Source organism: Anopheles coustani, chromosome 3 (assembly GCF_943734705.1).
Source record: "Anopheles coustani chromosome 3, idAnoCousDA_361_x.2, whole genome shotgun sequence".
Classification (NCBI taxonomy): Eukaryota; Metazoa; Arthropoda; class Insecta; order Diptera; family Culicidae; genus Anopheles; species Anopheles coustani.
In genome coordinates, this window is record NC_071288.1 from 56,272,075 (window position 1) to 56,298,691 (window position 26,617).

The 26,617-nt window shown below is 45.4% G+C and overlaps 5 protein-coding genes across 8 annotated transcripts; 2 read left to right on the plus strand and 3 right to left on the minus strand.

Annotated features, from left to right (window-relative positions):
- Positions 1 to 6,176: 6,176 nt before the first annotated feature.
- Positions 6,177 to 8,727, minus strand: LOC131260592 (glucosidase 2 subunit beta). Its single transcript, XM_058262361.1, has 3 exons — positions 8,685 to 8,727; positions 7,111 to 8,584; positions 6,177 to 7,039 (listed from the first exon to the last, which is right to left on the minus strand). Exons 2-3 carry the CDS (start codon positions 8,541 to 8,543, stop codon positions 6,790 to 6,792), a joined length of 1,683 nt encoding a protein of 560 aa, XP_058118344.1. The 5' UTR covers positions 8,544 to 8,584; positions 8,685 to 8,727; the 3' UTR covers positions 6,177 to 6,789.
- Positions 8,728 to 9,352: 625 nt separating this feature from the next.
- LOC131260779 (signal recognition particle subunit SRP54) lies at positions 9,353 to 11,457 on the minus strand. The gene is made up of 4 exons (XM_058262603.1): positions 11,292 to 11,457; positions 10,403 to 11,208; positions 10,063 to 10,324; positions 9,353 to 9,998 (listed from the first exon to the last, which is right to left on the minus strand). Exons 2-4 carry the CDS (start codon positions 11,185 to 11,187, stop codon positions 9,531 to 9,533), a joined length of 1,515 nt encoding a protein of 504 aa, XP_058118586.1. The 5' UTR covers positions 11,188 to 11,208; positions 11,292 to 11,457; the 3' UTR covers positions 9,353 to 9,530.
- A 276-nt stretch (positions 11,458 to 11,733) lies between these two features.
- LOC131260737 (Y+L amino acid transporter 2) lies at positions 11,734 to 22,104 on the minus strand. Of its 4 annotated transcripts, none has more exons than XM_058262567.1 (6): positions 22,071 to 22,104; positions 20,425 to 20,711; positions 19,628 to 19,823; positions 13,134 to 13,504; positions 12,596 to 13,045; positions 11,734 to 12,526 (listed from the first exon to the last, which is right to left on the minus strand). In XM_058262567.1, the coding sequence occupies exons 2-6, from the start codon at positions 20,616 to 20,618 to the stop codon at positions 12,196 to 12,198; spliced, it is 1,542 nt and encodes a 513-aa protein (XP_058118550.1). In that variant the 5' UTR covers positions 20,619 to 20,711; positions 22,071 to 22,104; the 3' UTR covers positions 11,734 to 12,195. The 4 variants fall into 4 exon arrangements, with proteins under 4 accessions (XP_058118550.1, XP_058118525.1, XP_058118534.1 ...); XM_058262542.1 differs by having other exon boundaries at positions 21,715 to 22,097; XM_058262551.1 differs by lacking the exon at positions 22,071 to 22,104 and adding an exon at positions 21,229 to 21,239.
- A 1,462-nt stretch (positions 22,105 to 23,566) lies between these two features.
- Positions 23,567 to 24,006, plus strand: LOC131261226 (uncharacterized). Its single transcript, XM_058263200.1, has one exon. The coding sequence runs from the start codon at positions 23,685 to 23,687 to the stop codon at positions 24,000 to 24,002; it is 318 nt and encodes a 105-aa protein (XP_058119183.1). The 5' UTR covers positions 23,567 to 23,684; the 3' UTR covers positions 24,003 to 24,006.
- A 613-nt stretch (positions 24,007 to 24,619) lies between these two features.
- Positions 24,620 to 26,617, plus strand: LOC131260854 (hydroxylysine kinase). The gene is made up of 4 exons (XM_058262694.1): positions 24,620 to 24,924; positions 25,326 to 25,650; positions 25,730 to 26,152; positions 26,238 to 26,617. The coding sequence occupies exons 1-4, from the start codon at positions 24,620 to 24,622 to the stop codon at positions 26,436 to 26,438; spliced, it is 1,254 nt and encodes a 417-aa protein (XP_058118677.1). The 3' UTR covers positions 26,439 to 26,617.

The window sequence follows — 26,617 nt, forward strand, 5'->3', positions numbered from 1 at the left end:
TTATTAAAACGACTACTTACATACATCTGATTTTGTTTTTAAATGATGACAAACGTAAAACAGAATTACTTATGCTTCCAACTCCTAGACGATTTATTTAAAAACTTGTACTATCTACATTATCCATTCGTACGTGTCTTTGGTGGTTTTAATATGTTGTTCATCCGTTATAATAGCATCGTTGGCGTCTTCAATACATCATTAGTGCCGCGTAAAGTTCGCGTCATTGCCATAGTTATACAACAATAATGATTCGTTGGATCAGAGGATTCATTGAAATTTGTCCAAGAAACAAAAAAAAATCTGTTTTGCTACAGGGCAGCTTTTGTAGGCTACGGATGGTTCAGTTCCTTGACCAAGGTCCCGAACTAAGGTGGATAGATTACGTCAATAGAGTTTTAGGGATTTATTCACAAGGAGGTACAATTTTGTCCCTAATTTCACTCGTGGCGACTAAGCTACGCGGCGTGGTGCACGGTACGATCACGCGGTCGACGAGCCTGACTCGGTGCGCAAAAGGACACGCAGGTACGAGAAGAGACTTTGATCTTCGCCTTTAGGCCGAGAAGCGATAAGATAAGAGAAGAGAAGTTGGTTGCGCACGTCCCTGGCTTTTATCCGCGCTAGTGCAACGTGCACTCCCTAGCTGTCCTGTTCTACATGCGTCCGCTGTCCCTGTCTCCTGGTTCGCCAACCGGCCTTTTTAAGTTACGACTGATATGCGCCAGGTGGCGTCCTGGTCGCCACAGTACTCCCCCCTTAGAGCGGTGTTATCGGTATCTCAGCGGGATCTTCACTCTTCGTCCGACCCTGGTAACACCGGTCGATATGTCTTGTCCTGGTCGTCGTAGGATAGATGGTGGTGGAGTTGGTATGGCATGCGGTGCCGGTGGTTGGGGCGAAGGTTGCACGGCGGGAACCTGCTGCGTCGGCGGGACGCTGGGCGTTTCGGTCTGATCGTGCGACGTCGGTTCGGGTGCCGTGGTGGTTTCCTCAACTGTGTAGGCCGGTTTCAGACGGTCGATGGATACTAGCGTTGGTCGTCCATTGAGTAGTAGCTGAAAAGACTTAAGATTTCGTGTAAGTACTTGGTATGGACCGTGATATGGAGTTGTTAGGGCGGGACGGACGGTGTCGTTGCGTACAAACACGTGAGTGCATTTGTTTAGGTCGTGATGGACGAACGCGGTTCGGTTGGTGTGCCAAGCGGTGTCAGGTGGACGGATTTTACGCATCGCTTCCCGTAGCGTCTTAGCGAAATCGGATTGATCGGTCGCTACTGGTTGTGGTTCCTTTGAGAAAAATTCGGCGGGGATGGTAAGCGTCGTGCCGTACACGAGTTCGGCCGGTGATGCGTTGATGTCGCTCTTAAAAGTTGTGCGCAGGCCGAGCAGTATTAAAGGAAGATGTTCACTCCATTTAGTTGTGTCCTTGCACGTAATCGCTGATTTGAGAGTGCGGTGCCATCTCTCGATTAGCCCATTAGCTTGCGGGTGGTAGGCGGTCGTCCGAATGTGTTTCGTTCCGAGGGTTCGATTCAACTCGCTGAACAAACACGACTCGAACTGCCTTCCTTGGTCCGTTGTCACTATGGATGGCACTCCAAATCGGGCGATCCAATGATACAACAACGCTGCGGTCACGGTGGATGCGGTGATGTCCGGTATCGGCACTGCTTCCGGCCAGCGGGTGAATCGATCGATGATCGTCAGGCAGTATCGGTTTCCATTGCTTACTGGGAAAGGTCCGATTATGTCGACATTGATGTGGCTGAACCTGTCCTGCGTAGCCGGGTACGGTGTGAGCGGACTTTTGGTATGGCGGCTGACCTTAGCACGTTGGCAAGCCAAACAGTTCCTCACGAACTCGCGCGTCTCCTTCTTTATGTCCACCCAGACAAATCGCTCTGTCATCAGTCTGACTGTGGCTCGTGCTCCGGGATGGCTTAAGTCGTGAACAGCGTGGAGGAGCTGTTGGCGGAATGATTTAGTAATATACGGTCTAATTATTCCGCCGGGGCAGTCGGCGTACAGCGCTTTGGTACTTCCGGGTATCGGCGTCTTCTGCAGGGACAGATCGGAGGGGCTCTTCTGGTTCAGAATAGCTATAAGCTCGGGATCGCGGGTCTGTTCGTCGGCCAGGCGTTCGAAATCGATGCTCGGTGTCACGCGTACTACTTCAATACGTGAGAGCAAGTCGGCTGTCACATTTTTTTCCCCTGAGACGTGGTGTATGTCGGTCGAGAACTGTGCTATGAAGTCCAGCTGTCTAGCTCTTCGCGGCGAGGCGTTATCATGGGTTTGTCGAAAGGCGTACGCTAGAGGCTTATGGTCCGTATAAATCCGGAACTCCCTACCCTCTAGTTGATAGCGAAAATGTCGTACGGCGAGATAAATAGCGGTCAACTCACGGTCGTAGGTTGAGTAGTTCCTCTGTGGTTTATCGAATTTTTTCGAGAAGTAACCTAGTGGTTGGAGTTGGTCGCCTACCCGTTGGTGCAGGACGGCTCCTGCGGCGAAATCAGACGCGTCTGTCCACAGCGAGAGTTCTGCGTTTGGGATCGGGTGTGCCAGCAATGCTGCTTGTCGAAGCTGCTCCTTGCAGCGAGAGAATGCTTCGGTTGCTTCGGGTGTCCAGCTGAGCGGCGTTTTATCCTTTTTTTTATTTCCCGGGGTCATTTTGAATAAGATGCCTTGCGTATCTATAGCGTTTGGTAAGAAGCGTCGGTAATAATTTACCATTGCGAGAAACTTCTTCAGCTCCATTATCGTTGTGGGCTTCTTTAACTCGGTGATAGCTGATACGCGTTCCGGGAGGGGGCGAATACCTTCTGAATTAACCAGGTGCCCTAAAAAGGCGATCTCGGTCCGGTTAAATTCGCATTTGGCTGGGTTGATGGCCAAATGGTGTTGCTCAAGACGCTGGAATAACTGACGCAGTTGTTCGTGATGTTCTTCTGGTGTCGTCGAAGCGATGATCATGTCGTCGATGTACGGGAACACGAAGTCAAGTCCTCGTAGAACATCGTGGATGAGCCGTTGGAACGTTTGTGCCGCGTTCCTTAGACCGAAGGGCATCGTGGTGAATTCGAACAGCCCGAAGGGGGTCGTGATGGCTGTCTTCGGGATGTCCTCCGGGTGTATCGGTATCTGGTGGTATGCCTTGTGCAGGTCGACCTTTGAAAAAATGGTCTTGCCATGCAAATGCATCGTGAAATCTTGGAGGAAAGGCAAAGGATAACGGTCCGGTATAGTCTTCGCGTTGAGAGTCCTGTAGTCGCCGCAGGGTCGCCACGTTCCATCTGCCTTCTTCGTCATGTGTAGGGGGCTGGCCCAGCTGCTGTTGGAAGGACGACAAACTCCAAGTTGTACCAAGGACTCAAACTCGGCACGGGCGGCTGCGTATTTCTCGGAGGACAATCTACGAGGACGAGCGAAAGTCGGGTGTCCGGTTGTCTCAATGCGATGAGTGATTTCGGATTGCAGCTGCGTGCCGGGGGTGGTGGGCGAGGTTAACCCGGGAAATTCCCTTAATAAGGAAGCTATCGGTGACGATGATTCACAAACCTTGACGGTTGGCTCCTCTGGGTTATAGTCTGTGGCGCCGGGCGTGCGGAGGTTAGTGAGGGCGTCTACAAGGCATCTGCGTCGTAGGTCGACTAGTAGGTGAAAATATTCGAGGAAATCGGCGCCAATAATAGCTGTACCCACGTCGGCGATCACAAAATTCCACAGGAAATTTCGTCGCAAACCCAGATCCAACGTACGAAGCGACTCACCGTATACCGTGATTGGCGTGTTGTTCGCGGCGAAAAGTTTCATGGATGACGGTTTATGGAGAGCACAGCTGATACTTCGTGGGATTACGGAGACGTCGGCACCAGTATCTATTAAAAATGGTTGGTTCGTTTTTCGGTCCACTATGACGAGGCGATGAGTTGTCGATGATATAGAGTGGACTGGTTGCTGCTGAACGTCTCCCGCAGATTGTCACGCCGACGACGACGATGCATTATTCCGTTGTTGACGGTTAACAAACGAGCACGAGGCTCGGCAGTTGCGAGCTTGTTGACCGTAACGCTGGTGGTAGTAACACAAGTCGTTTTCGACGCTACTAGTAGATTGGGCGGGCTGCATTCGGGTACGTGATCGAGACCGGTTGCGACCTCGATTCAATTGATTCAGCACGGTGTCTAAACGCTGCGTCAATTCTGCTACTTGTCTCGTGAGTCGGTCCACTTCCCCATTTCGAACCTCCGACACCTGTTGGTATGCACCCGTTTGGTGGTACAAAGCGAACGAATCTAGGACGGAATCGGCCACCTTTGCCTTATCTTCAACGTCTGGCGAGGCGGCGATCACCGCGGATTGTATGTATGGCGGTAAACGTCCTATCCAGAGGTCAACCAACATGGAGTCCGAGATTGCTCCGTTTGCCGTGCGTCGCATTTCGGCTAGCAGTTGGGACGGTTTCCGATCGCCGAGGTTCATATCGGATAACAATCGGTGTAAGCGGCTGCGTTGCGACTCCTCGAAATGTTGGACGATTGTCCTTTTCGCAGCTTCGTAGCGGTCAGCGTTGGGCACGTTATCGAGAAGATGGCGCAGCTGAGGGAGGATTCGCGTCGGTATTTGTGTCTTCAGTATATTGAACCGTTTGACGTGGTGGCTCGGAGCGATATTCCATGCGTCAAACCAATTTTCCAAAGCGTAGAAAAAGGTGTGGATATCGGTTGTATCCAATTCGGGTGGCTTGAGGCGCATTGTATTCACAATCTCCACTTGAAATTCCGGCGGGTCGGTAGAGGAATCGCGCGAGAAGGGTGACTCGATTGTTGGTGGGCCAGGGGCTATAACTCCGATTGCAGGGGCTATCGACGCGGCGGGGGTTTCTGCTGTACCCGGTGGACGCGGCGGGCTACGCATCATCCTCGTTGGTTAGTCGAATTAAACGGATGGATCCTACCTTAGTTGTGTGCAGGCGGCGACTTCGGTGCGATGGCGGGTGCACGCGAGGAAGATGGCGGCGACTTCGGTGCGATGGCGGGTGCACGCGAGGAAGATGGCGGCGGCTTCGGTGCGATGGCGGGTGCACTTCTCACTATCGTCAGCACTCGTCCGGCTGCGATGTCGATGGCGGCTACTCGCGATAGTCAGCACTCGTCCGGCTGCGATGTCGATGGCGGCTACTCGCGATAGTCAGCACCGTCCGGCTGCGATGTCGATGGCGGGAGCACGTGCAGACAAAAATGGCGGTCTCTGTGCACGCCTGCGGCTGCAATGGCGATCCGTGGACGACGGTAGCACGGGCTGTGTACTCCGGTGCGTTGTGCTCGTCGACGTAGTGTCGTGCAAATCGCGGCACGAAAAATCGTCGTCTTGCTTTGGGTTCGACGGCCCTGCGGGCTTGCCAGGCCTGCAATTGCACTATGCGAGCACGCTGCTCGACGTCGATGTGTGTGTGTGTGTGTGCGTTTCGTTCGTAACGGCGCGGCGTGGGTTTGGCTACTCCATCGCTGAGCCCTCGCTAGTGTTTGTTCGAGTACACTCGTTTCCCACGGCACTATATCACTGCACTTTTTTTGGTCTTTGAAGGCGCTGCGGTTAGCTCCTTAACACTCCCGTTTTGAAATGGCACTACATTCACACGCGGGATAGTATGCGACCACGGAAAGTTTTCGCCTCGCACGCACATGCACTAACGCGTACTTATATCGCGCACGATCACGTCGGGGTCACCAGTTTTAGGGATTTATTCACAAGGAGGTACAATTTTGTCCCTAATTTCACTCGTGGCGACTAAGCTACGCGGCGTGGTGCACGGTACGATCACGCGGTCGACGAGCCTGACTCGGTGCGCAAAAGGACACGCAGGTACGAGAAGAGACTTTGATCTTCGCCTTTAGGCCGAGAAGCGATAAGATAAGAGAAGAGAAGTTGGTTGCGCACGTCCCTGGCTTTTATCCGCGCTAGTGCAACGTGCACTCCCTAGCTGTCCTGTTCTACATGCGTCCGCTGTCCCTGTCTCCTGGTTCGCCAACCGGCCTTTTTAAGTTACGACTGATATGCGCCAGGTGGCGTCCTGGTCGCCACAGAGTCATGTCGTCGAACCATTTAAGTGACCGCCCTTGAGCGGCTATTAGTCCCCAAACCGCCTTGTAAAAAAAATGCACCATGTTCCATCCACAATCACGCCAAACGGCCTTTATTATTTACTTTACGAATCAATTTTAAATCTCTAGATGGTGTACACTTTCGTTGACATTTTTTGTCAATCATCACTGCTGATTCTTACGGATTTACAAGTCTTACTACTGCATGATGGTAAAAACGGGAGGTAGAATGAAAACTTTCCCTATGAATTGTTGATTAAAATAAAAATGTTACGCAAAGTGGCCTGGTTTTACACTAGAAATGATTTTTTCGATAGGTATAAAACAGCGAAAGATTTGCGCGTTTGAAATGTTTTGCGTGTTGGATGGATTCATTCGCTAGAAAATAAGTTGCCACTAATCTGACCGTTACCGGAATGATTTGATATTCGAAATGTTGTTTAACGAGTCTGTGTCGATTTTTTCGCTGAATCTTAGATCTTTCGCTTCACACTCTACCGTCCACATTTCAGTTCAGTCCCGTTACTTTACTTGGTATTATTTACCCCTCCTTTTTTTCGTTTCGTGCGAAGGAATGCTTCAAATGATTCGGAGGATAGCATGTGAAATGATAGCAACAAAACCCATCCGCTTTTCACTACGTGGTACTAATCACCTCGCTGCCCAGTGGTACACTACTACAGCTCGTCGTGCGATTCTTTGTTGCCGTTCGACTGATCTTCCTGGAACGCGCAGGCAGCTGGGGTTTGCATCCGATACTCGTACTCGCAACGGTTCGGTTCCGTAACGGAAAGGATCCTAGTGTCGAGTCCACACTCCAGAACCACTAGCGCCGACCGTTGTGGCCCGTTCCAACAGGCGGCACCGTTCGAGTAGAGCATGGTACTGTAATCACCATTGTTCTTCCATTTATCCCAGGTACCCAATCTGCAAAAGAGCAAAGCATTGTATAAAGCATCAACATGGTTTTAGAATTTTGCCATAAATCACTCGTTTACCTCGTCTCCGCACCACCGCTACGTGGTTGCTGAATGGCTTTATCGAACGGGCACAGTTTGTAGACATACTCCCGATCTTCAAAGTTGAAACATTCCCCATTCAAAACGGCAAATTCCTCATCTTTACCATAGTCCTTTTCAAGCACTTCCTTGATGCTCCGTATTTCTTGATCCATTTCACGCACGTGTCGATCCGCCTCGGAAAATTGGTTACGCGCTTCATTCGCTTTATTAATCAGTTCTTGCGTCTCGGGATCGTACTGGACCGGTGGCTTTTGATTTCCCCCCGCTGGTTCGATCTCACCTTCTCCAACGTCTTCCTCCTCGTCTTCGTCCTCATGCTCGTCCAAAGTTTGTTCATCCTCACCCTCCTCCTCGTGGTGTGCTAGATATTCTTCATCACCGTAGGCCGGTACTTTATTGGCATCGTGTTCACTGCCTTCCAACTCGTAACCATCGGAATGCAGTTCAGCCTCTTCCGTTTCGTCACGTACCGCACGTTGCTCGTCGGCCGGCGGTTTGAACAGACCCGAATCCATCATTAGAAAAGGTTTCATACGAGGCCAGCATAACGTGACGAAGGTTTCAAAATCAACCTGATCTCGTTCGTCCAAGAAGAACCGGGCCTCATCTTCCGTTACCGCACCGTCGCGATTGCGATCAAACACTATCCTCGTTTGCAGCTCCACCAGCTCGAGCAGCTGATTCTGGTTTGAATCAAACTTTCGGAATGTCTCCTCTGCCTCCGCGCGATTGCTTTGCGCTTCGGCTTCGTCTTTCACCCGTTTCAATTCCTCCTCACGGTCACGGTACACCTTGAGGGCGGCGTTCTCTAACTCTTCCGCTTCACTTTTCAGTGCGGCCTTCTCCTGCTTCAGAGCTTCCGCTTCAGCGCGGCTTTTATCCAGCTCTGCCAGCCGCACCCGCTGTTCGTCCTTCAGTGACGTCCCCCGTTGGCTCATCTCAAGTCGCAGCTGATTGCCCATCTTGAGCATCTCATTGCGCTGCTTTTCGCGTAGTCTATTTTCTTTGCCCAGCTCGCTGCAGGTATTGACGCAGTTCGCCTCGGAACCGTACTCATCCGAAGCATCGCAACAGTCGCACACGCCATCGTTCACCCGTGAGCTCGGAATGTTGAGCGGCTTGTAACCGGCGTTCGTGCAGTGAAACGTACCGCCGGGACAGGCGGCCGTACCCGGCTCATCACTTCCATCCTCGCAATCACAATAGTCATCGTTGATGCGCTCGTGGCGAATTACCTTTTTCCCATCGAGACACACAAACTGCCCACTACCGGCGCGATCCTCGTAGAGGCTCGCCTGTGAGATCGATACACCTCGCGGGCGAGGTAGTTCAGTTACGACCAGCAAACCGAAATTGCATACCGTGGCCAGCAACAACAACCAGCCACCATTTCGCTGGAGCGGGTGCATTGTTTTTGCCAGTAGTTTCTTTTTCTAGCAAATGTTGTTCTCTATGTGGGGATAATGATAAATGCGATTGGTGGGGGTATTGAACAGTTTCTTTAATATTTGTTTGATAAAATCAAAGATTTTCCCGGCAGGGAAACTTACCCCGAGCTTCGAGCTCTGTTGAAGATAGGTTACTGCAATGCTGACAAGAAGTGACAGTTATCTACTAGCAGTTTATGTACACGCCATCCTAACCAACGTCAACCACGAGCAGGTTCCCTCAATTTGTTCTGTTCGCTTGTTTGGAGAAAATGATAAGAATTTATTCGAAGGAATAAAAAACCGATACTACACAAGTAAGAGGGAAGGAAGGAAGAAAAAAACAAATCTTTATTGAAAAAAATCGCGGTTCTCAAAAAACTGGATGAGACTACCTGCATAAGCAAACCCCTTGGTCTCAGTGAATGTAGCAACACTGCTTTATATTGTTGGCCGACTCGATGAATTGTATGATTATGGTTTCAAATCACTTCTAACGTTGCATCAAAAGAATTTAAATATCATCCCATCGGATGAAAAGAATTTCAGTTTTGGGCAGGTTCAGGTTCTTTTCGGAAAACAACGTTGTGTTGATGCACGAATAATCAATCCGCATGTATAAATCCATCAACCATAGCATTGGAATTTTGAACTGATGAAGTGACTATAGAATATTTTTTTATTTATTGTAAACCTACAACAGTTGCTTATGATGGTGCACCAACCAGGAAAGAATTAATATAAAATGATTGATATCTTGTACAATAATTCAAGGGTAAAATATTTTCACATTTCAAAGTCATACTGATTTTTTCTATTTATTTTTTAATTATTTGCACACTCACGTGCATAAACCAATAAAAATAACAAAAATACACACGCCACTTGCCTCCGTGCTTATCTCGAACGCACCGATCTGAATATGTACGGCCCATTTAGAAATGTTCAACGGACATGAACGCACTCTCTCTATTTTCCTCCAAAACCGCTCATTAGGTTGCCCAATCCTCCAGCACCTTGCTGTAGCTGTCGCATCATATTTTGCAAGCCACTCATACCGCCCATCTGCTGGAACATACGAGGATCGATCATTTTCGCCATTTGCTGGTTCAATTTGGCCATTTGTGTTGGATTAACATTTTTCGTCATATCGCCACTCTTGAATAAGCCCTTGATTCCACCCATCTTCTTAATGACCGCCGCAAACTTTGTGTACTGCGATATTAGGTCTCGAACTTCCCGTTCCATCACACCGGACCCCTGTGCCACGCGCGTTATTCTGGTTGGCTGTTTGCTGAACAGTTTGGCACCATCCTTGTTGTCAAGTTCTCCGTCAGACATGGAATCCATCATCGTCATGAGCCGCTTGATTCGCGCCATCGATTCCTGTTCGCCACCCTTGGTCATAAAATCTTGCGAAAATCCCGGAATCATTCCCTGCAAAAAGTCCATATGATTCGGTTACGATCAACAAACTACAACCTGCCGCTATTGTTCTTACCATGATCTGCGAGAATGGACCCATTTTCATTATGTTCTGGAATTGCTCGTACATGTCACGAATTGTGAACTGGCCGTGTTTGATTTTGTCAATCAGCTCCTCGTTGTCGTCTAGCTTTAGTTCGTTCACTTTGTCTATCAGACCTTCAATATCGCCCATTCCAAGTAGTTTGCTAATGAAGGGTTTCGTTTTAAAGGGCTCCAAGTCATCGATATGTTCACCCGTTCCGATAAAGATGATAGGAGAATTTGTTGCTGCAACCCTATTGAGAAGAAAGCGCAACAATATTTGGTACCGTACTTTTTCATATGGCGAAATTTCGTTTCGTTCTTGTACTCACGCCGATAAAGCTCCACCACCCTTGGCGTGACCATCGAGCTTGGTGATAATCACCGAACCAATGTCAACCTTTTCCTTAAAAGCCTTCGCTTGTGCCTCGCAGGCCTGGCCGATGGTGGCATCCATAACGAAAATGATATTGTCCGGATTGACTGCATTGGCCACGGCCAACATTTCTTCGAACAGTGATTCCTCCTGCTTGTGGCGACCGCTAGTATCGACGATGATAAACTCAAAGCCCTCTTTCTTGAACATATCTACGCCGTCTTGTGCGATGACGACTGGGTCCACCTCGGTGTAGCTACCGTAGAATGGGATGCGTGCTTTGGTGGCGTTTTGTTTGATTTGATCGTACGCTCCGGCACGGAACGTATCCGCGCAAACCAAGCATGATTTCCAGTTCTTCTTCTGATAATGGTAGGCCAGTTTAGTACAGGTCGTCGTCTTGCCTGAGCCTTGCAAACCAACAAACATGATCACGTTGGGGCGTCCCTTGACCGGTTGGTACGGTTTTACACCGGGGTCAACCAGCTTGACCAGTTCCTTGAATACCGCCGACTGAATCATGCGTCGCTTGTTCAAACCACCGGCCATTTCATCGAAGTCTATGACGGAGCGCACATTTTCGCGCAACTTTTTCACCAAACGAATGTTGACATCCGCTTCGAGAAGGGCTGTGCATATCTCCTTGAGCATGGCATCCAACACTTCCTCATTGATGATTGTTGCTTTGCTGAGCGAATGCAAAGCATTCGTGATTTTACGACCTAGATCCGCTAAAACCATTTTCACAAATGCTGGTAGCAGCTATGAAAGAAAAACAAACCAGCAATGACTTGCTCGCGCTGCCGTAATCAATCCGCGGGTTTTGGGGAATGCACTTCACATACAAGCTGGCTGGCAAACAATTAATGGACGTTTTCTATGATGAAAACAGATACGCTCAATAACGTCTCACTTTTCCGTCGTATTTCAAATACAAAGCCAATCGAAATGGAGCAATCTTTTGCAATTGTCTACGTAAAAGACGACGGTGAAAGATTTGTTTAGAAGAACTACAATCCACAGCGTTGTGCCAGCAGGACAACATTCGCGCGATGACAGCTGACATAATGACATGAGGAGGAAACGTCACTCCAATGTGAAGTTACCACCAGTTTGAAAAAGGAAATATACGTTAATGACACAAAGATTAAGCCGTGGAAAAATAACGTTTTTGTTACAAATCGAATACACCAAATAAATATGGTGAAATTAGGACAAAACTTTATGACCCAACAGATTCGTTCGTACAGCTAGGCCGACTTACTTTGTTAGATTGAAATTCTGCAGTTCTTCTAGCACTTGAGACAACGATGTTTCTGTATATTTATTATATTCTTCGTACACATTTTAAGTACATTCATATAAGCAAAGATCATAGAGTAAACCTTCACAGTAGGAAACTTCTTCGTCGCAGATGTTCGGTGTATCGGATTTCCGGTTTATAAAACCTTAACTAAATGTATATTTCGATGCCCTAGTCGTTACAAACAAATGTTGTAGCATTCCTTATTCGTGGTTCGGTGCTAACCAACTAGCTCTGTTGTTATTATTATGTGCTGATTCATGTTTTGTGATTTGATCTTTCACGTTCATTCGTTACCGTTGTAAATCTTAGAGATTCCTGATACAAAATATCCGCACATTGATCGATACACGTTGAACTAGGCAAACTATTAGCCAGAAATATGCTCAATCGCCTATGTTACCAAGCACGTAGAGCATACATAATACGAATGACCGTAGATCACCTTAATGGCTCACACTTTTGTCCTCGATGCTGGTCTGCATTTCAGAAAATTCAGGATCCCGCTTACGATCATGATGACAGTCAACAAATGCAGCATTGAATAATATTTGGCAACCCCGTTCTATCCATTGCATGAAGAAATTTTTCGACTGCTTATTGCTACGCCAAACAATGCACACGTAGTAGATTGGCACACCGGAAAGTGTGATAGCAAGACCAACGAGCAGGTTGAACGGTTCGGAAAACGATGGTAACAGTACCAGCCCTAGACAGCATATCAGGAAAATAATCGGTAGGGCTAGATTCACTCGAATCGGCCGAGGCATATTTGGTCTAGGAAGAGAAAAAGAAATTCGATTCAATGAAGGATAAATGTAAGAAGCGCAATAACAACAACTTTACTTTGAGATCCTCAACCAAAGTAGGCCGGCAATGCTGGCAGCAACGGAAAGCCACAGAATCTGGCTAAAGTAGTTGATCAGCACGAACACGTTGGCCGATAGAAGCATGATTATTGAAGTGATGCAGGTGAAAATGAGTGCCGGTATGGGCGTCTGACGGTCCACGTGCACTAGTGAAAACCATGCCGGTAAGTGACCTTCTTGCGCTCCAGTGGAGAACAAGCGGGCCGATGTGAACAGGATTCCATTTACGCCGCCGAATGTACTGAGGGCTACAAAGATCGGAATCAGCCAGGATACGGACCCGAACATGCGATTACCGAACGACACCGCTACGGCGATCGAGGCGAGCATTTCCTGACGCGACACCACCGCAAAGTAGGCCATGTTGACAAAAACGTAGATACCAGTTACCATGGGCATCGCGATCCAGATTGCACGAGGAAGATTTCTGCAAAAAACATCGAAACACGTTAGTGTTAAGGATAATAAGAAGCTTTCAGTTTAAAACTATACAGGGAAATACTAAGGTAGCTTACTTGTAAGGATTTTCCAGCTCTTCCGTAACGAAGTTCAGATAGTTCCATCCACCGAAAGCAAACAGTCCGGAGTAGAATGCATAAGCTAAGCTGGATAGCGCGTAGTCGCCCTCCCAAGGATTGTGGAAGTTGTCCAGAGTTTCTGTAGCCATGAAGTACATCCCGGCAAGGATGATGGAAATCAGGGCCGTTAGTTTGGCGATCGTAAACACATCCTGAATTTTCATGGCCCATTTGGTCGAGATGCAGTTGATGGCGGTGAGGAAACAAAGGCAAACGGCTGCTAGTAAACGAACCGCCATCTCTGGTGCCTCACAATCTTCGAAGAATGGCCTAACCGCATACTGCGCGAAGGTTAATGCCACGATAGCCTAAAAATGGAAGAGAGAAATAAGACATTTTTTCGCATGAATCGGCTGCTGTGAAATCTCAGACATGTATTACATCAGATTTTGTAATACAGCTCATCGTAAAGCAATTTGTACCATGTGAAGGGTCACGGGGTTCCTTAACTTTGCTGTACAAATTGACCCTTGACATTACACAACTGAAACCCATCGTTTTAGCGGAAGGGTTCAATCAGCAAATTTATTGTCGGAACACATCTTTCAACAAACTTCATCCGTTTACCCGAGTCGGTAGTTTGTTGGGTAGCAAGAAAATTTATGGATATTCATCATTCACGTCCTGCTATTGGCGACCAGTTCATACTCTATAGTATTTACATTAGAGAAACGATCTTGCCATTATGCCATCTCACGGTTAAAGTGCTGTGTAGAAATATTTATATAGTTAAGAAATCATATTTTTCCTCCTGAATGCTTGTCATAGAGCTTCTTAACTAAATTTTACAACATAAAAAAGTAGACATTATATGCATAGAGTAAAACCATATTAAGTATTTTGGGGCTTGGGGTAATTCACTCCTTCAGAATCTTTTCTTAAGAAAAAAAAAACTGTTATATCAAATATATATGATATAATAACAAATATCTGAGGTTTTCGATACGTTTTATGTTGTTGGTGTCTGCATATTTTTATTTGCAAACATTCTTATCCTCACGTTTTATTATTATGTGTTATGATCACATTTGGAGATCATGGCTCGGACGACAATACAAGGTAGTAGCGGCTGTCTAATCTTTTGAGAAATCGTCACTCACAGCTATCAAATAAAAGGTAAAGAGGCGAGAAAAACTTATAAAATAACGGTTCCAAATGTGACTTAATAAAAAAAAAAGCGAATAGTTTTCCATCGAAATAAATCCCGAAAGACTTAAAAAAAAGAATCCTCAGAAATCTGTTATCATGCGTTATTTACAATGTAAATTATAATAATCACATTTCATTCATAATCTCAATGTTCTTTCTTTATTCTCATGGCGCCACATGGTGTTCATAAAGTATCGTAACAATCGATACATCAGAGCACTCAAATGAGCAATGCTGTTAAACCGGCTTTGAAAACATGCTTTGGCCAGTCAGTACAGCTCTAACCACAAATCCTAACCGGAACGCCTACGACGGACGCATGGTGGTGTTAGAAAATAAAATCAACAAGTGGAACGTCATCACAAATGCTGAACTCATGACGGACTTCCGCGCTTCACTTATTTTCAACCAGTCAACTAACTAGAATGCAAGTGAATGTTGCTGGTTACTGATGGTGGCTAAAAGATGAAAATGTTGATAACAAACTTAAAAAAAGAGAAATCTGTCAAATGAACACATAAGACTGATTGAATGAAAAACAAAACGGATATCCGCCAAAGACAAAAAATTAAAAGGTTTTAAAAGGTCCCATCAATTGTACCTCAAATGATAACGCCGGGTTCATGCAAGTGATTGTACGGCTGTTTAGAACGCAGAAAAAAAAACAAAATTTCAATTATTGGTTTTCGAGCTAATGAACTTTACACTGTGAAGACTGAAGAGAAAAACTTGGCATTTCCTTGAGCTAGGTCGGCTTGGCACAGTCTTGCACCAGTCACTTCAAACATGAAGTGAAAATGAAATTTTCGTCCCATGTAGATCGATAACGGATGGAACCGACAGTACATCGTTTTTCGATAAAACTTATTCTGCCCTTGCGGGCCTTCTTATCATTGACACCAGTCAATGTATCGGCTTGTTGCCAAATTTCACGTTGAGTGCAGTGATTAAAATTTAGAACCTCCGGCTAGCGCAGCTAGGGCTGGCACGTCAGTACTCGATCATTTCGAATCGACTCAGTACCCGGCAAGCATACGACGTGTCGGAGTGTAGTGGATTTCGTTCATTGAAGACACGGTAGCGGCTGGTTGGTAAGAGCCTACGATGGCATCTTCAGTGCTGTGGAAATTTCTGTCACTTGGTATCGGCGCAATGCTGTTGTGCTGCTTGAACCAAGAGACCATCGTGCGTGGCGAGTACTACTCTTCCGTCGAACAAATGCGTCAGCTGGTCAAGCTAGAAGAATCACTCGTAGCCAGTCTGGGGCATTACATAAAGTTGCATGAGCAAAAGGTAGAATTTCTCAACCGACAACGTGATTTACTGATGAGAGAGCTGAAGCTGGCCCAGAAAAACGAGATACAGTACTTATCTAACCCGATAAATGCGTTTTTAATAACGAACCGCCTCGTGTCGGATTGGGAACGGATACGGACGTTCATGGAGCTGGACGTTGGCGCGAAGCTGCAGAACTCTACCACGATGCCAACGATGGACGACTTGCTGGGAGTGACGGATGGATTGGTGCGTCTGCAGGATATGTATCTGCTCGATGCGAAGGACATGGCTAGTGGGAAGATCCTTGAACGAAAGGTTAGCCGCGAACTTACAGCGGCCGATTGCTACCGAATTGGGGTAAAAATATCGGACGGTGGAAACTACCAGCACGCCATCGGCTGGTTGCGGGAAGCGTTGCGCCGATGGACGACGGAAAATCCCGGCATAAGCAAAGTGGAAATTATGAACTCGCTCTCGTACGCCCTCTCCCAGGATGGTGAATATGACGAAGCACTGGAGCTTACGAACAACGTTCTCAAACTGCAGCCAGACAATGCTAGGGCTCTGAAGAGCAAAGGTCCGCTGGAGCAATGGATTGATTATAAAAAACAGCATGGTCTACCCCCGAAAGCACGTCCGTTGGATTATGGCAACTATCCCAGTCTTTGTCGAGGAGAATTTCAACGGCCGCCGAGTGAACTGGCCAAGTTGCGTTGCCGGTACGAACATAACCGGACACATTTTCTACGCATCGCTCCATTGAAATTGGAAGAACTAAAACATGAACCGTATATTGTCGTGTACCATGAGGTGGTTTCGAATAAGGAGATCGCAGAGCTGATTACCATCTCGAAGCCACTATTGAAGCGATCGATGGTCGGTGACGACGATAAGAAGGAAGTGTCCAAATCGCGTACCAGCAGCAATGGTTGGTTGGAGGATTATATGCATCCTTTCGTACGAAGATTGTCGCGTCGGACGGCAGACATGACGGGCTTAACGATGGACGCAGCTGAGCAGTTTCAGATTGGAAACTATGGCATTGGTGGCCACTATTTGCCACACCACGATTATGTTGTGCCGGAGGAGGGCAAGGAGCCTTATCCCGTCATAGGCAAAGGAAATCGTATAGCGACGGTGATGTACTATGTAAGTAATACACATTTTGACTGAAATCTATCGCGCAGTGATGTAATTAAACGGTTTATGCTCTGGTACAGCTGAGTGATGTGGAGCTAGGGGGAGCAACAGTTTTCCCAGAACTTGGAGTAGGTGTTTTCCCGCGTAAAGGATCCGCAATATTCTGGTACAACATGCACGCTAACGGCTCCACCGACGCCCGAACACTCCACGGTGCTTGTCCGGTGTTTTTAGGCTCAAAATGGGGTAAGGTCGCAGCCATAAATCAAAGTTGCGCGTTGCCTAACGCGGTCCTTTAATTATAATATTCACATTTTCTCTTCTCTTTACCCATCTGCAGTTGCAAACAAATGGATTCACGAACATGGACAAGAATTCCTGCGACCCTGCGGTATCGATCAAAACGTCTAATTGCACTGGTACAGAGATGGCACCTATTGTCAACATCAGACGTACCGCAGACACGATTCGATAAATGAATCAATAAATAGATCAGCGATTTTATCCAATTATGTTCCGCTGGTGGTCTGTTATCGCTTGTCATTTGTATTTTTCGCCTCCCCAAAAACAATTTTGTCTTCATAGCTTAGACTCGTTTGGTACCGATAGGTTGTTACAAATAGAAGGAAAAATGCTGAGGAGTTTTCTTTCCCGTGACCTTCCGGTGTTGATTGATAGATGTCGCAGAGTTTTTAACAATTGTGGAAAAAGATAGAAAATCTCTTATGTATGGCATGGCCTGCTCGTTCGAGTCGAAAACACATGAACAAGAGTGCGTCATTACTTCAACGAAACAAACGGGGTCGGTTTGTGACATACACGCGGACAAACACGTACTGCCCTTTCCCGATGGTACGGCGACATGGTCCCTCGCTCCCCAGAAGTGAAGACCTTGACTGATAAGCGATGATCAGCCGATTCCGTCGAGCCTTCGGCACCTTTGGCTAAAAAAGGATTGCTTTGTCTTCACAATTTTTCTATGGACCAGGCGGTAATGGATAAAATTACACTACGCACCTTCAGGTTGTTGAAAACTTGTCCGTTTTCAACATATTTTTACCTACGTCTTTGCGTCACGGAGAAATATTTTTATTTAAAAATAGCACCCAACCTGTGGCACCAGCAGTGGCATTGCGTGCGACTTCTTCTCATCGAAAAGGACGTCAACTTCCGTTTCCATCCGTTTACAATTTGCATATCCATGCGAGTACAATTTTAGCTAAGAATGGATTCGATGCCCATTTTTGTGTGTCCCTTTGATTGGTGACTGTTCTTGTTCCCAAAACTTGATGTAGGTCGAGGTAGAAAATACATTACGTAATATTTTGCGCTCTTTAGAAAGTACAGCACCAGCTTGTCAATCGTATTTAGCTAACTTTAGCAAAAGCTGCTGGTTTATTAACAATCCAATTTCCACGCGGGAGAGAGTACGATGAATGAAGGCGGTCAATGAGCGTTTAATTGGTGGTTTAATTGAGTTATACGAATACAACGACGAACCGGATTGGATTGCCAGTTTGGGTGGAAGATAAGCTTCCTGTCGCTTCGTTAACTTATCAACAATTGGATTTTGATACCATTACAACACGATATCAAATGGATTTTGATAGCATTGCAAACGCTTTAGTACTGCAATCTGGCAGTGCCAAAGTGCCTGCATTTGGCCCATCCTGTGAAAATAGAGAGGAAGAACTGCCTAATTATTGTAGCAACAACTTGTTACATGCAGGTTAAATTCCCAGGTATGAGCATAAACAAACCGGGATGTTCTCGCAAGCAATCAATTGCATTTTTAAAAGATTGACTGATTTTGTGGAATACAGCAGTATTCCAAGATGTATTCTTTTTATTTATCGAATACATCAAATCTCAATCAGTAAAGAGCTTTCAAACACTTTACTCGCTTCCAATCAATCCCGCAAAGGGAAAGTAACCCTAGAGGTTCACGTAAGCTGATAGGAAACCTGCATTTCCCATATCCGTTAGGGTTTGCTTTTCCATCCGCCCTCGGACGAAAACGTCCCCCATTCGCAAAACGAAGGAAAAACACTAGAGTCAATCCAATCTGTAATCCAATTCAGAAGCTAGAGAGATAGGTCCATGCAATCATAGCAAATCTTTGCAGCTTGTTTACCAGTTCCGTCACCAATGCGTACAGATCGGAAGCCATAGGCTGCTGGAAAACCAAAACAAAATCGAAGGGACATAGCACCGTTCCACAGCACCAGAGTTCATGGTCACTGTTTAGCTTACAAATATGGTCAGCGAATGATAGAAACGGAAAGAGGGAAACGAAATCATTATTATACTGAGTCGAAGAAAATCTGTGGATTTTTTCTTCTAATTTCTCTGGCCCAAGCTTCCAACCACATTGGCACAATGAATCAGCTGAAATAGTTAGTAGCCGCTACGGTATCACGATGAGACATCCTCTATGGTAGTACGGAAGCTTTGAATAATTAATCTTTAGTCCAGCAGGATTGTGGTTTGCTTGAGATGGGACCAGGACAACAATCTTGGCCTGTTGATGAATTGGCGTAGCGTTATCTTTCTCGGGGAGGCCTAAAAGGCTCTCGGGGAATCATTTGTTGTGCAAACATCATGACTGTTATGCTGGAAAAGGACGAAGTATTCTTTCAGGTGGTTGCTAGGAGAAGTTTGTACGTCCTTAATGACTCGGAGCCCAATATAACGGGGCATAGAAAACGCAAGCTGGGTAAATATCTCAACCAGCGCCATGATGTCTAGAATAATGTTGAGTGGATTCCTTTAAAGCTAAAGAATACACATTTCACGCCCCTTCTGGCGCCGCTCTCCATGACAGGGCACGAACACATTTGGATCTAAAGCAATGCGAAACGTACCTGCGTGGTAGGACGAATGATAAGCAGTGCCATCCACAGGCGAAGAAATCCAACAAGTGGTCCGAACGCGACCAGCAGATACGCATAATCTCCGCCGGAGCGTGTAATGCATGTTCCTAGCTCGGCATAGCAAAGGGCACCTAGCGTCGACAGGATGCCACTGAGAGTCCAGATGACCAGCGAAGATCCAACTGACCTGGAAAATACAACCAGAACGGGAAATGAAACGCCGGTAAGGAAGAACAAACCGTAGCGATATTGGCGGTACGGCTGCGAAAAGGGTGAAAAGGGATTGGAAATTAAATGGTATTTCTTCCCCGGTGAGATCTTCTAAGAAGCTGAAACTGGTTTTTCGATACCATTACAACAATGAGCAGTAACCAAACGAATGTAAGAAAGGAAGGAACGCAGGAACAAAAATAATCAGTAGGTTTATAACCACCGATGTTTTCCAACCTCCAACCAGGCAGGTCACAACCAAAAAGCGAACACCTACGTTCGTTCGTATCGTTTTCCGGTAGGATTCTTCTTGAATTCCCCACCGGCATAGCTTGTTCGTTGCGCGCTGCTTGTTTTAGTTTGCAACACGTGGCAACCGTCTTATGGGTAATTTGGGTGTTTATGGTTGCTGATTATTTTTGAACAAGTTTTGAGCTCTCAAAAAGAATCTAGATCGGTGATCATTGAATGAATGAAAGGAGCAAAATACTCTTCATAAAAGTTCTAAATACTCTAGATGAGAAAAATGATTTGCCAAAATTTACTGATGCACTTAGTTTGGAAACTAGATAACTTACTTTGTGAAGACAAAAACACCTGTTGGTGAAATGAATATACCGGAACCGATAATTGTTCCCACGATGATGCCAACTCCATTGATAAGTGTGATCTTTCGTTTGAGCACAATTTTATCACCTCCTTCAGCGTTGCCCGGGGTGACCGCGGCCGTCTCCGCTTCGGGTGGTGCACTATTCACATCCTTTCTTGTCATGCTTGCTAAACACGGTCAGCAATGCTTTTGAAAACCCGTACCCAACAAGAGCCAGCGGCTTACGATCTCTTTAAACTGGTTCCTTTTTGGATGCTGAAAGTTCACAATACGACGAAAATTGGTTAAATTTTCCACACCTCACGCACGACTACTCCTGTCTTTTGCTTAAGTCCTTGCCGGTGCGGTCCTGATAGTGGTTTGAAAAATAATGACGCGCACCAACCCCACGGACCCACTTGTGGAATGTTCGGTGGATGCTTATCAAAACAACACCTGCGTATCGCAAGATAAATTCATTTATTTGTGTTTATGCGCTGGAACCCTTTCTTCCTATTAAAATGTTTCACTGGATTCTGAAATATTACTGTTCAGGCACCGTAGTACCAGTAAACGCCATTCGACAATGTGACAACACTGGTTTGATTAATGCACATGCATAATTTTCCGCATTAAAAGTATTTCGTTTTTAAAACACACGCATGGTAGAGTATCGTCCACACACATGGCAGTCAACTATAGATTCTACACCACTAACAACATGCACAAACATTTTAAGTAAAACATTAGAGAGCCAACTTTACAACAATTTTACTTATGTTTTCTTCAATACAGTGTTCAATCGCGCCGCCATGAGCTGATGTCCGGCTGACTATTCAATTGCAACTGATTCGGTAAAGTAAAAATCATGACGATCAGCCGCGAAAGCGCAAGAACGCTTGAAAACACGTACAGGGTTTCCGGTATCGTAGAAAACACGCTAAACGAAGTATTGAATTATTCGAGCTTGCACGAAGAACAAGCCACTCCTTGTACACGTTGTGGAAATTGATGTCAAATTATCTTGTGTCTCAATATTGCAGCTATCAGTTTCCAAAGTTTGGAGGTACAATAATGCTCATGGGAAATCCACATTTTCTTATGTTTGTTTCTTCCAAAAATTATAATCTCCTAAAACATAAACACAGTGGTTTATCAACTTAGTTTTAATTATCGAAAACTCTGTAACCGCTTTGCGCGTACTTCGTGCTCTCGCATGTGTATGCTCTTTTACTACGGATTTGCTCTGTCTCGCTTTCACCAACATAGTGCGCCGCACTTTCTTATTCACTCGATCGTAGCTGGAATGCTTTTGCGCGGAAACTCCACGGTACACAGAGAGTGACGCAAAATTTGCGACCGCTTGCACGTTCCAAGAAACACCCGGTAGCAAAGATGTAACTGTATATTCTTAATGTTTCCTCACACTACCTTTCTGAATACTTCCGGAATTGTTTCTTTACATATAAATTGGAAGAAATTATACGTAGGCATAACGAAAGGATGTTTATGTTTCGCAGAGGCTCGCGGTCACAAATTTGAGCTTCATACTACGATTACAATGTATACACACTACCGGCAATCAATAGGAATGTTGCCGTACTTTCTTAACATCATTAATCATAGAGTTTGTACTTTATATTCTGTAAATTGATGGAAGACTGTTTTGAACTACATCGTTGAACTAAATAAAATCATTTTGAAAGAAAGCATCCGCATAAAAACGTGAATTGAATGTCACCACGGCCATAGTACCAAGGAATGTGTACTGCTGAAAGGTAGTACAAAATCAGCATTTTGACATCGGAAGTCAAGGTATATGCTCACTTGCTCAGGTAAATCTTTTGATTGATTGTTTACGCATGGTCTGCAAGACATTTCCAGCGGTTCTTCTCAAAATGTCTTCAGCACGAATAAAAATCTTCTCATTTCTGGAGGGCTGTCATAAAATTCACGAAGAAAAAGCGAAAATCACGTGGGTCGATAGTTTTTCGGAAGTCAGATTCGCAGGTGTTTTTGTTATTTTTATAATTCTAACAAAGATAAATGAATTTTATCACCTTGATTACCCAAACGAATGCCTTAATTCCGGGTTATAAAAATCAAATGTTGTTGACAAATAAATTATCGTACGAAAATATCGGTCGGCCGACTTTATCTGTCAAATACCATACAATATCTGACTGGCCGTCCACACGGCATCGTAGCGTAGCGATTTTGACACTCCATCGTAGTGTCAACTATTTTGTATGGCCGTGGCTAAGGCCTCTCGACCAACATTTACACTACGACGGAGTGTCAAAATCGCTACGCTACGATGCCGTGTGGACGCTGCCTGACAGTATCGCAATTTGTCGACGGTACCTGCCAATTTTCTCGTCGTTGTGCCATACAAAAGGTAAACAACACTTTGGAAAAAACGAAGAAATGGCAATAATTATTATGATTGGAAGCGTAATAACCTCAAGTGTCATGAAAAATGACAGGTACCGTGGACAAATCGTGGTAGCGAGTATGATGAGTGACGGGTGCTCCGACATCATCATGCTTTCTCGTTCTGTCTAGTTGACAGTTGTTACCAACAAAACAAGAAAGCATGATGATTTGGCTGCTGGGATCATCACCTGGCTCCCAATTTAATACTCGCCACCATACTCGGCATTCCGCACAGTTGGGAGCATTAATTGTTAACAATTGTTAACACTCTGACGGTCGGCTTCATCTATAGATGTAATGGCTCCGTTTCAGTTTGCATCCGATCCGAAAGTAAACAAATTTCGCAGGGCGCGTTGCTGTTCGTACGTAAATCATAATAAAAATTGAAAAAGAATGATCAAACAGGACGGCCAGATACGGAGGAACTAGTGCAAACGTGCCGGTTGCAAAGCGTTGCGACACCGTGAATTGTGCGGCCGTCAAAGCGTTAATCCTCGGTCGGCTTCCTCCATACGGAGGCATGCTCGGCCAAATGCAGTGCAAGTTGTTGTGTCCAAATACTCGGCTGTAGAAACTCGGTCCAAATACTCTGTGTGGAACAGTCCTTAATGCGTCTGAGCACTGACATCAGCAAATTGTTTCGATACGTAATGTCAACTAGCTTTATATTTCACAACCTTTTCCACACCTCCCTTGGGTTCAAAATATTCTTTCTGGTTTTACATCGTCGAACTGTGAAGCGATCAGTTGGGATAGAGTATTTTCATTTTTTTACGTTATTCATCGTTCCATATTCTTGAATAACTTGAAATCATGCCATCCGTTGAAACGTCTGAAGGGTACAGCAAATCCAGCGAGTCTTGCGCAGAGAGTGTTGGACAGAATGGTACAGCAAGCGGGGATTCATCGGATCCAAACCATCAACAGATACCCGCAGATCGTGGTGCGGAGAGTGATTTATCGCAAATTGACCAACCTACAGTCCGCGAGTTTACACAAAATGATACCATCAACAAATTTCTGTTGAACTCCTTCCTGCAGCGCATAAATAATGCGACCACCGTGGATGAGTGTAGAGAGGCAAACGATGAGTCATTCGGGGACGAGCTGAACCAGGACTTCGATTCATAGAGTTTGTTTTCTCCCAAACACGCCGGCAAACAGAGCATTCTGATTGATTAAGAAACGCCTTAACTTAATATGACATCCATATAAGAAACGCTAATGTAAGGATGTTTGAATTTAAAATGAATAAAAGCCCTTTTCCAAACAAAGCTTCACAAGTGAGTTGAGATGATGCTGCTGACAGGCGTCGGAAAAGATTAAGGCACGGTGCAGCCTTTACTTGTTGACAATGCGACAGCGGAAGAAACATTGATTGAAGAAACAAGATGATTCCCTTGGAGTCAAGGCGGGTTTACTTATCTTGTCTTTTATCAGTCGCATGGCGATAACCTTTTCCCATAAGTGCTAGCTCACACAGAGCGGTACCTTGTGTGCAGCGCTGCGCTTTGCTCATAATCAGTTCGTGATCGGTTCGTTCGCAATACGGATCGCGCGGTGTACTCTTTTAGTACGAGTGTAGAGACTCGCTCGAGCAGTAGCTGCGTGAGTTGTGCGCTGGTCTGTAATCTGTGGCCTGATTACGTCCCTCCTTTCGTAGGAAGGAAGAAAACGATACGATTGATTTCGTGGACTGGTAAAAGCAATACAGAAGAAAGCTCCCAACAATCCTAGTGTCGAGCGAAATGGAGATGAAAACAATTGTTAAAAAAAATAATCCAACCGAGGATAAAGAGAATGACGATGGTTGCGACGAAAAGACCGATAATCAACGAAAAGTAACAAATCCAGCAGAAGCTGGCGAGTCTATGAGTGGAGGAAAATCCTCTACCGAGCGAAATCAAACGCTTAATCCAGGATCCCAAATTCGTCCAACAGTATCAGAAGATGATGTGCGCAAGCTGGCCGAAAGATTGTACGGAATTACGGTGCTGGAAATGTGTGAACTGGATTCATACGATGATCGCAATTACATGATTCAAGCAGACAGGTAAGCCTTTTTGATCTATCTCAATGTCACAAACGAGTTTTCACGTTCAAAAGGCAGTGTATTTATCGTTCAAAGTGTATGCTTGAGCGAGAAAGACGAACCGTAACGAAACGCTAAACTCGGGAGTGAAAAACCATGTTTCGCACTGCGGTTACGTTACTTGCGCCAGCGAGAGACACGTGATTACTCGATTTATGAATATGTCACGGCTGTGATGGCCGCGGCCTCGAAGATCGGTCGTGATGACATCAAACATCAGTTGTCATGGCAGTTAGAGGGCCGCGTGTAACACCAATATGGTGTGGAATTTAAATTGTCAATATGTAGATAATTGGAATCAACGGTGAAGTCTGTTCCCTGATTTATATGTTTTCTCTCTCTTTTTCTCTTTTCCAATCTAGCTACGTCAAGAATCCCATATTAAAATCAATCAATAAGAGCGGTTACGTTATGAAGATAGCAAACTCGCTTGACTCGAAGGATGAATCGTTTTTTCATGCGCAAAGCGAAATAATGCTACATCTTTGTAAGCTCGATATCAAATGTCCCCTACCCGTGCAGAATATCAATGGCAAATATCACTCCGTAGAGAAATTGGGGGAGTCAGATCATGTCGTACGACTGCTGGAATACATTCCGGGGAAGGTATTCCATGGAGTACCACATCCAGATCACATTTTTTATCAAGCGGGTCAGTTTATCGCTAGGATCGATTCCGCGCTTAAAGTAAGTATATTCAAAGGAAACAAGCCGGCTTCTTCTACTTCTCTGTTATTTATATTCTCTTGCTTCCATTTGTTTGCAGTCCATTGACAAAGAAATGGTTGTGAATCGACAGTCGATATGGATGCTGGACAACTTCCTTAAGCTGAAAGATTTCATTTATGTGGTCAAAGATGAATACCACAAAGGAATTATCGAGCAGGTATTGAGTACCTATGAGCGTCGCATCGTTCCTAATCTGGATGAATACGAGCAAGGCGTGATATATGGAGATTTCAACGAGCACAACATTATCGTGAATAAAAAGGCGACGAACAGCAAGGACTATGAAATTACGGGTATTATAGATTTCGGCGACGTTTGCTATTCAAGGTATGTTTTTGAGCTGGCCATCGCTATGACATACATGATTCTGGAATCCAACGACTTGGATACTGGCGGTTTGGTGATTGCGGGGTACAGCATGATAAGACTGATTCCTCAACATGAAAAAGACGTACTAAGGGTGAGTAAAAAAAAACTAGTGTAGAATATTATACTAACAATCTGGAAGAGGAAATCTATTATAACAACATTCATCTTCTGAACAGGTCGCTATCGCCGCCAGGATTTGTCAGAGTCTTGTGCTTGGTTTGTATACGGCTACGGTTGATGCCAACAATCAGTACATTCTGTCAACACAAGCCCGAGGCTGGAGCGTACTGGAAGCACTTTGGAATGAAACAGATAAAAATCTGTTAGATCGATGGGCAACAGTGGCCGAAGAATATCTTACACGGAGCTCCAAATAATGGGTTTGACGACGAAGTCGATTTTGATCAATTTCAATTAATATGACTATCATATCATACTGAAAGCAATATTATATGAACTATTATTGAGAAAAGTAACAGCTTTTCATGTTACATTAGTAGTTACAGCTATTCATGTAAAAGTTGATGATTGTACGACAATAAATTGCTTAGTAACT

Excerpts from the sequence above, each read along its gene's own strand:
- LOC131260592 (XM_058262361.1), bottom strand. The coding sequence starts at position 8,543 with ATGCACCCGCTCCAGCGAAATGGTGGCTGGTTGTTGTTGCTGGCCACG. Across the intron at positions 7,040-7,110 it reads AGCGGTGGTGCGGAGACGAG|ATTGGGTACCTGGGATAAAT; the intron begins GTAAACGAGTGA and ends GCTCTTTTGCAG.
- LOC131260779 (XM_058262603.1), bottom strand. The coding sequence starts at position 11,187 with ATGGTTTTAGCGGATCTAGGTCGTAAAATCACGAATGCTTTGCATTCG. Across the intron at positions 10,325-10,402 it reads GGTGGTGGAGCTTTATCGGC|GGTTGCAGCAACAAATTCTC; the intron begins GTGAGTACAAGA and ends TCTTCTCAATAG. Across the intron at positions 9,999-10,062 it reads GTCCATTCTCGCAGATCATG|GGAATGATTCCGGGATTTTC; the intron begins GTAAGAACAATA and ends GACTTTTTGCAG.
- LOC131260737 (XM_058262567.1), bottom strand. The coding sequence starts at position 20,618 with ATGACAAGAAAGGATGTGAATAGTGCACCACCCGAAGCGGAGACGGCC. Across the intron at positions 19,824-20,424 it reads GGTGTTTTTGTCTTCACAAA|GTCAGTTGGATCTTCGCTGG; the intron begins GTAAGTTATCTA and ends TGTATTTTCCAG. Across the intron at positions 13,505-19,627 it reads TCATTCGTCCTACCACGCAG|GCTATCGTGGCATTAACCTT; the intron begins GTACGTTTCGCA and ends TTCCATTTTTAG.
- LOC131261226 (XM_058263200.1), top strand. The coding sequence starts at position 23,685 with ATGCCATCCGTTGAAACGTCTGAAGGGTACAGCAAATCCAGCGAGTCT.
- LOC131260854 (XM_058262694.1), top strand. The coding sequence starts at position 24,620 with ATGGAGATGAAAACAATTGTTAAAAAAAATAATCCAACCGAGGATAAA. Across the intron at positions 24,925-25,325 it reads TACATGATTCAAGCAGACAG|CTACGTCAAGAATCCCATAT; the intron begins GTAAGCCTTTTT and ends TTTCCAATCTAG. Across the intron at positions 26,153-26,237 it reads ATGAAAAAGACGTACTAAGG|GTCGCTATCGCCGCCAGGAT; the intron begins GTGAGTAAAAAA and ends TCTTCTGAACAG.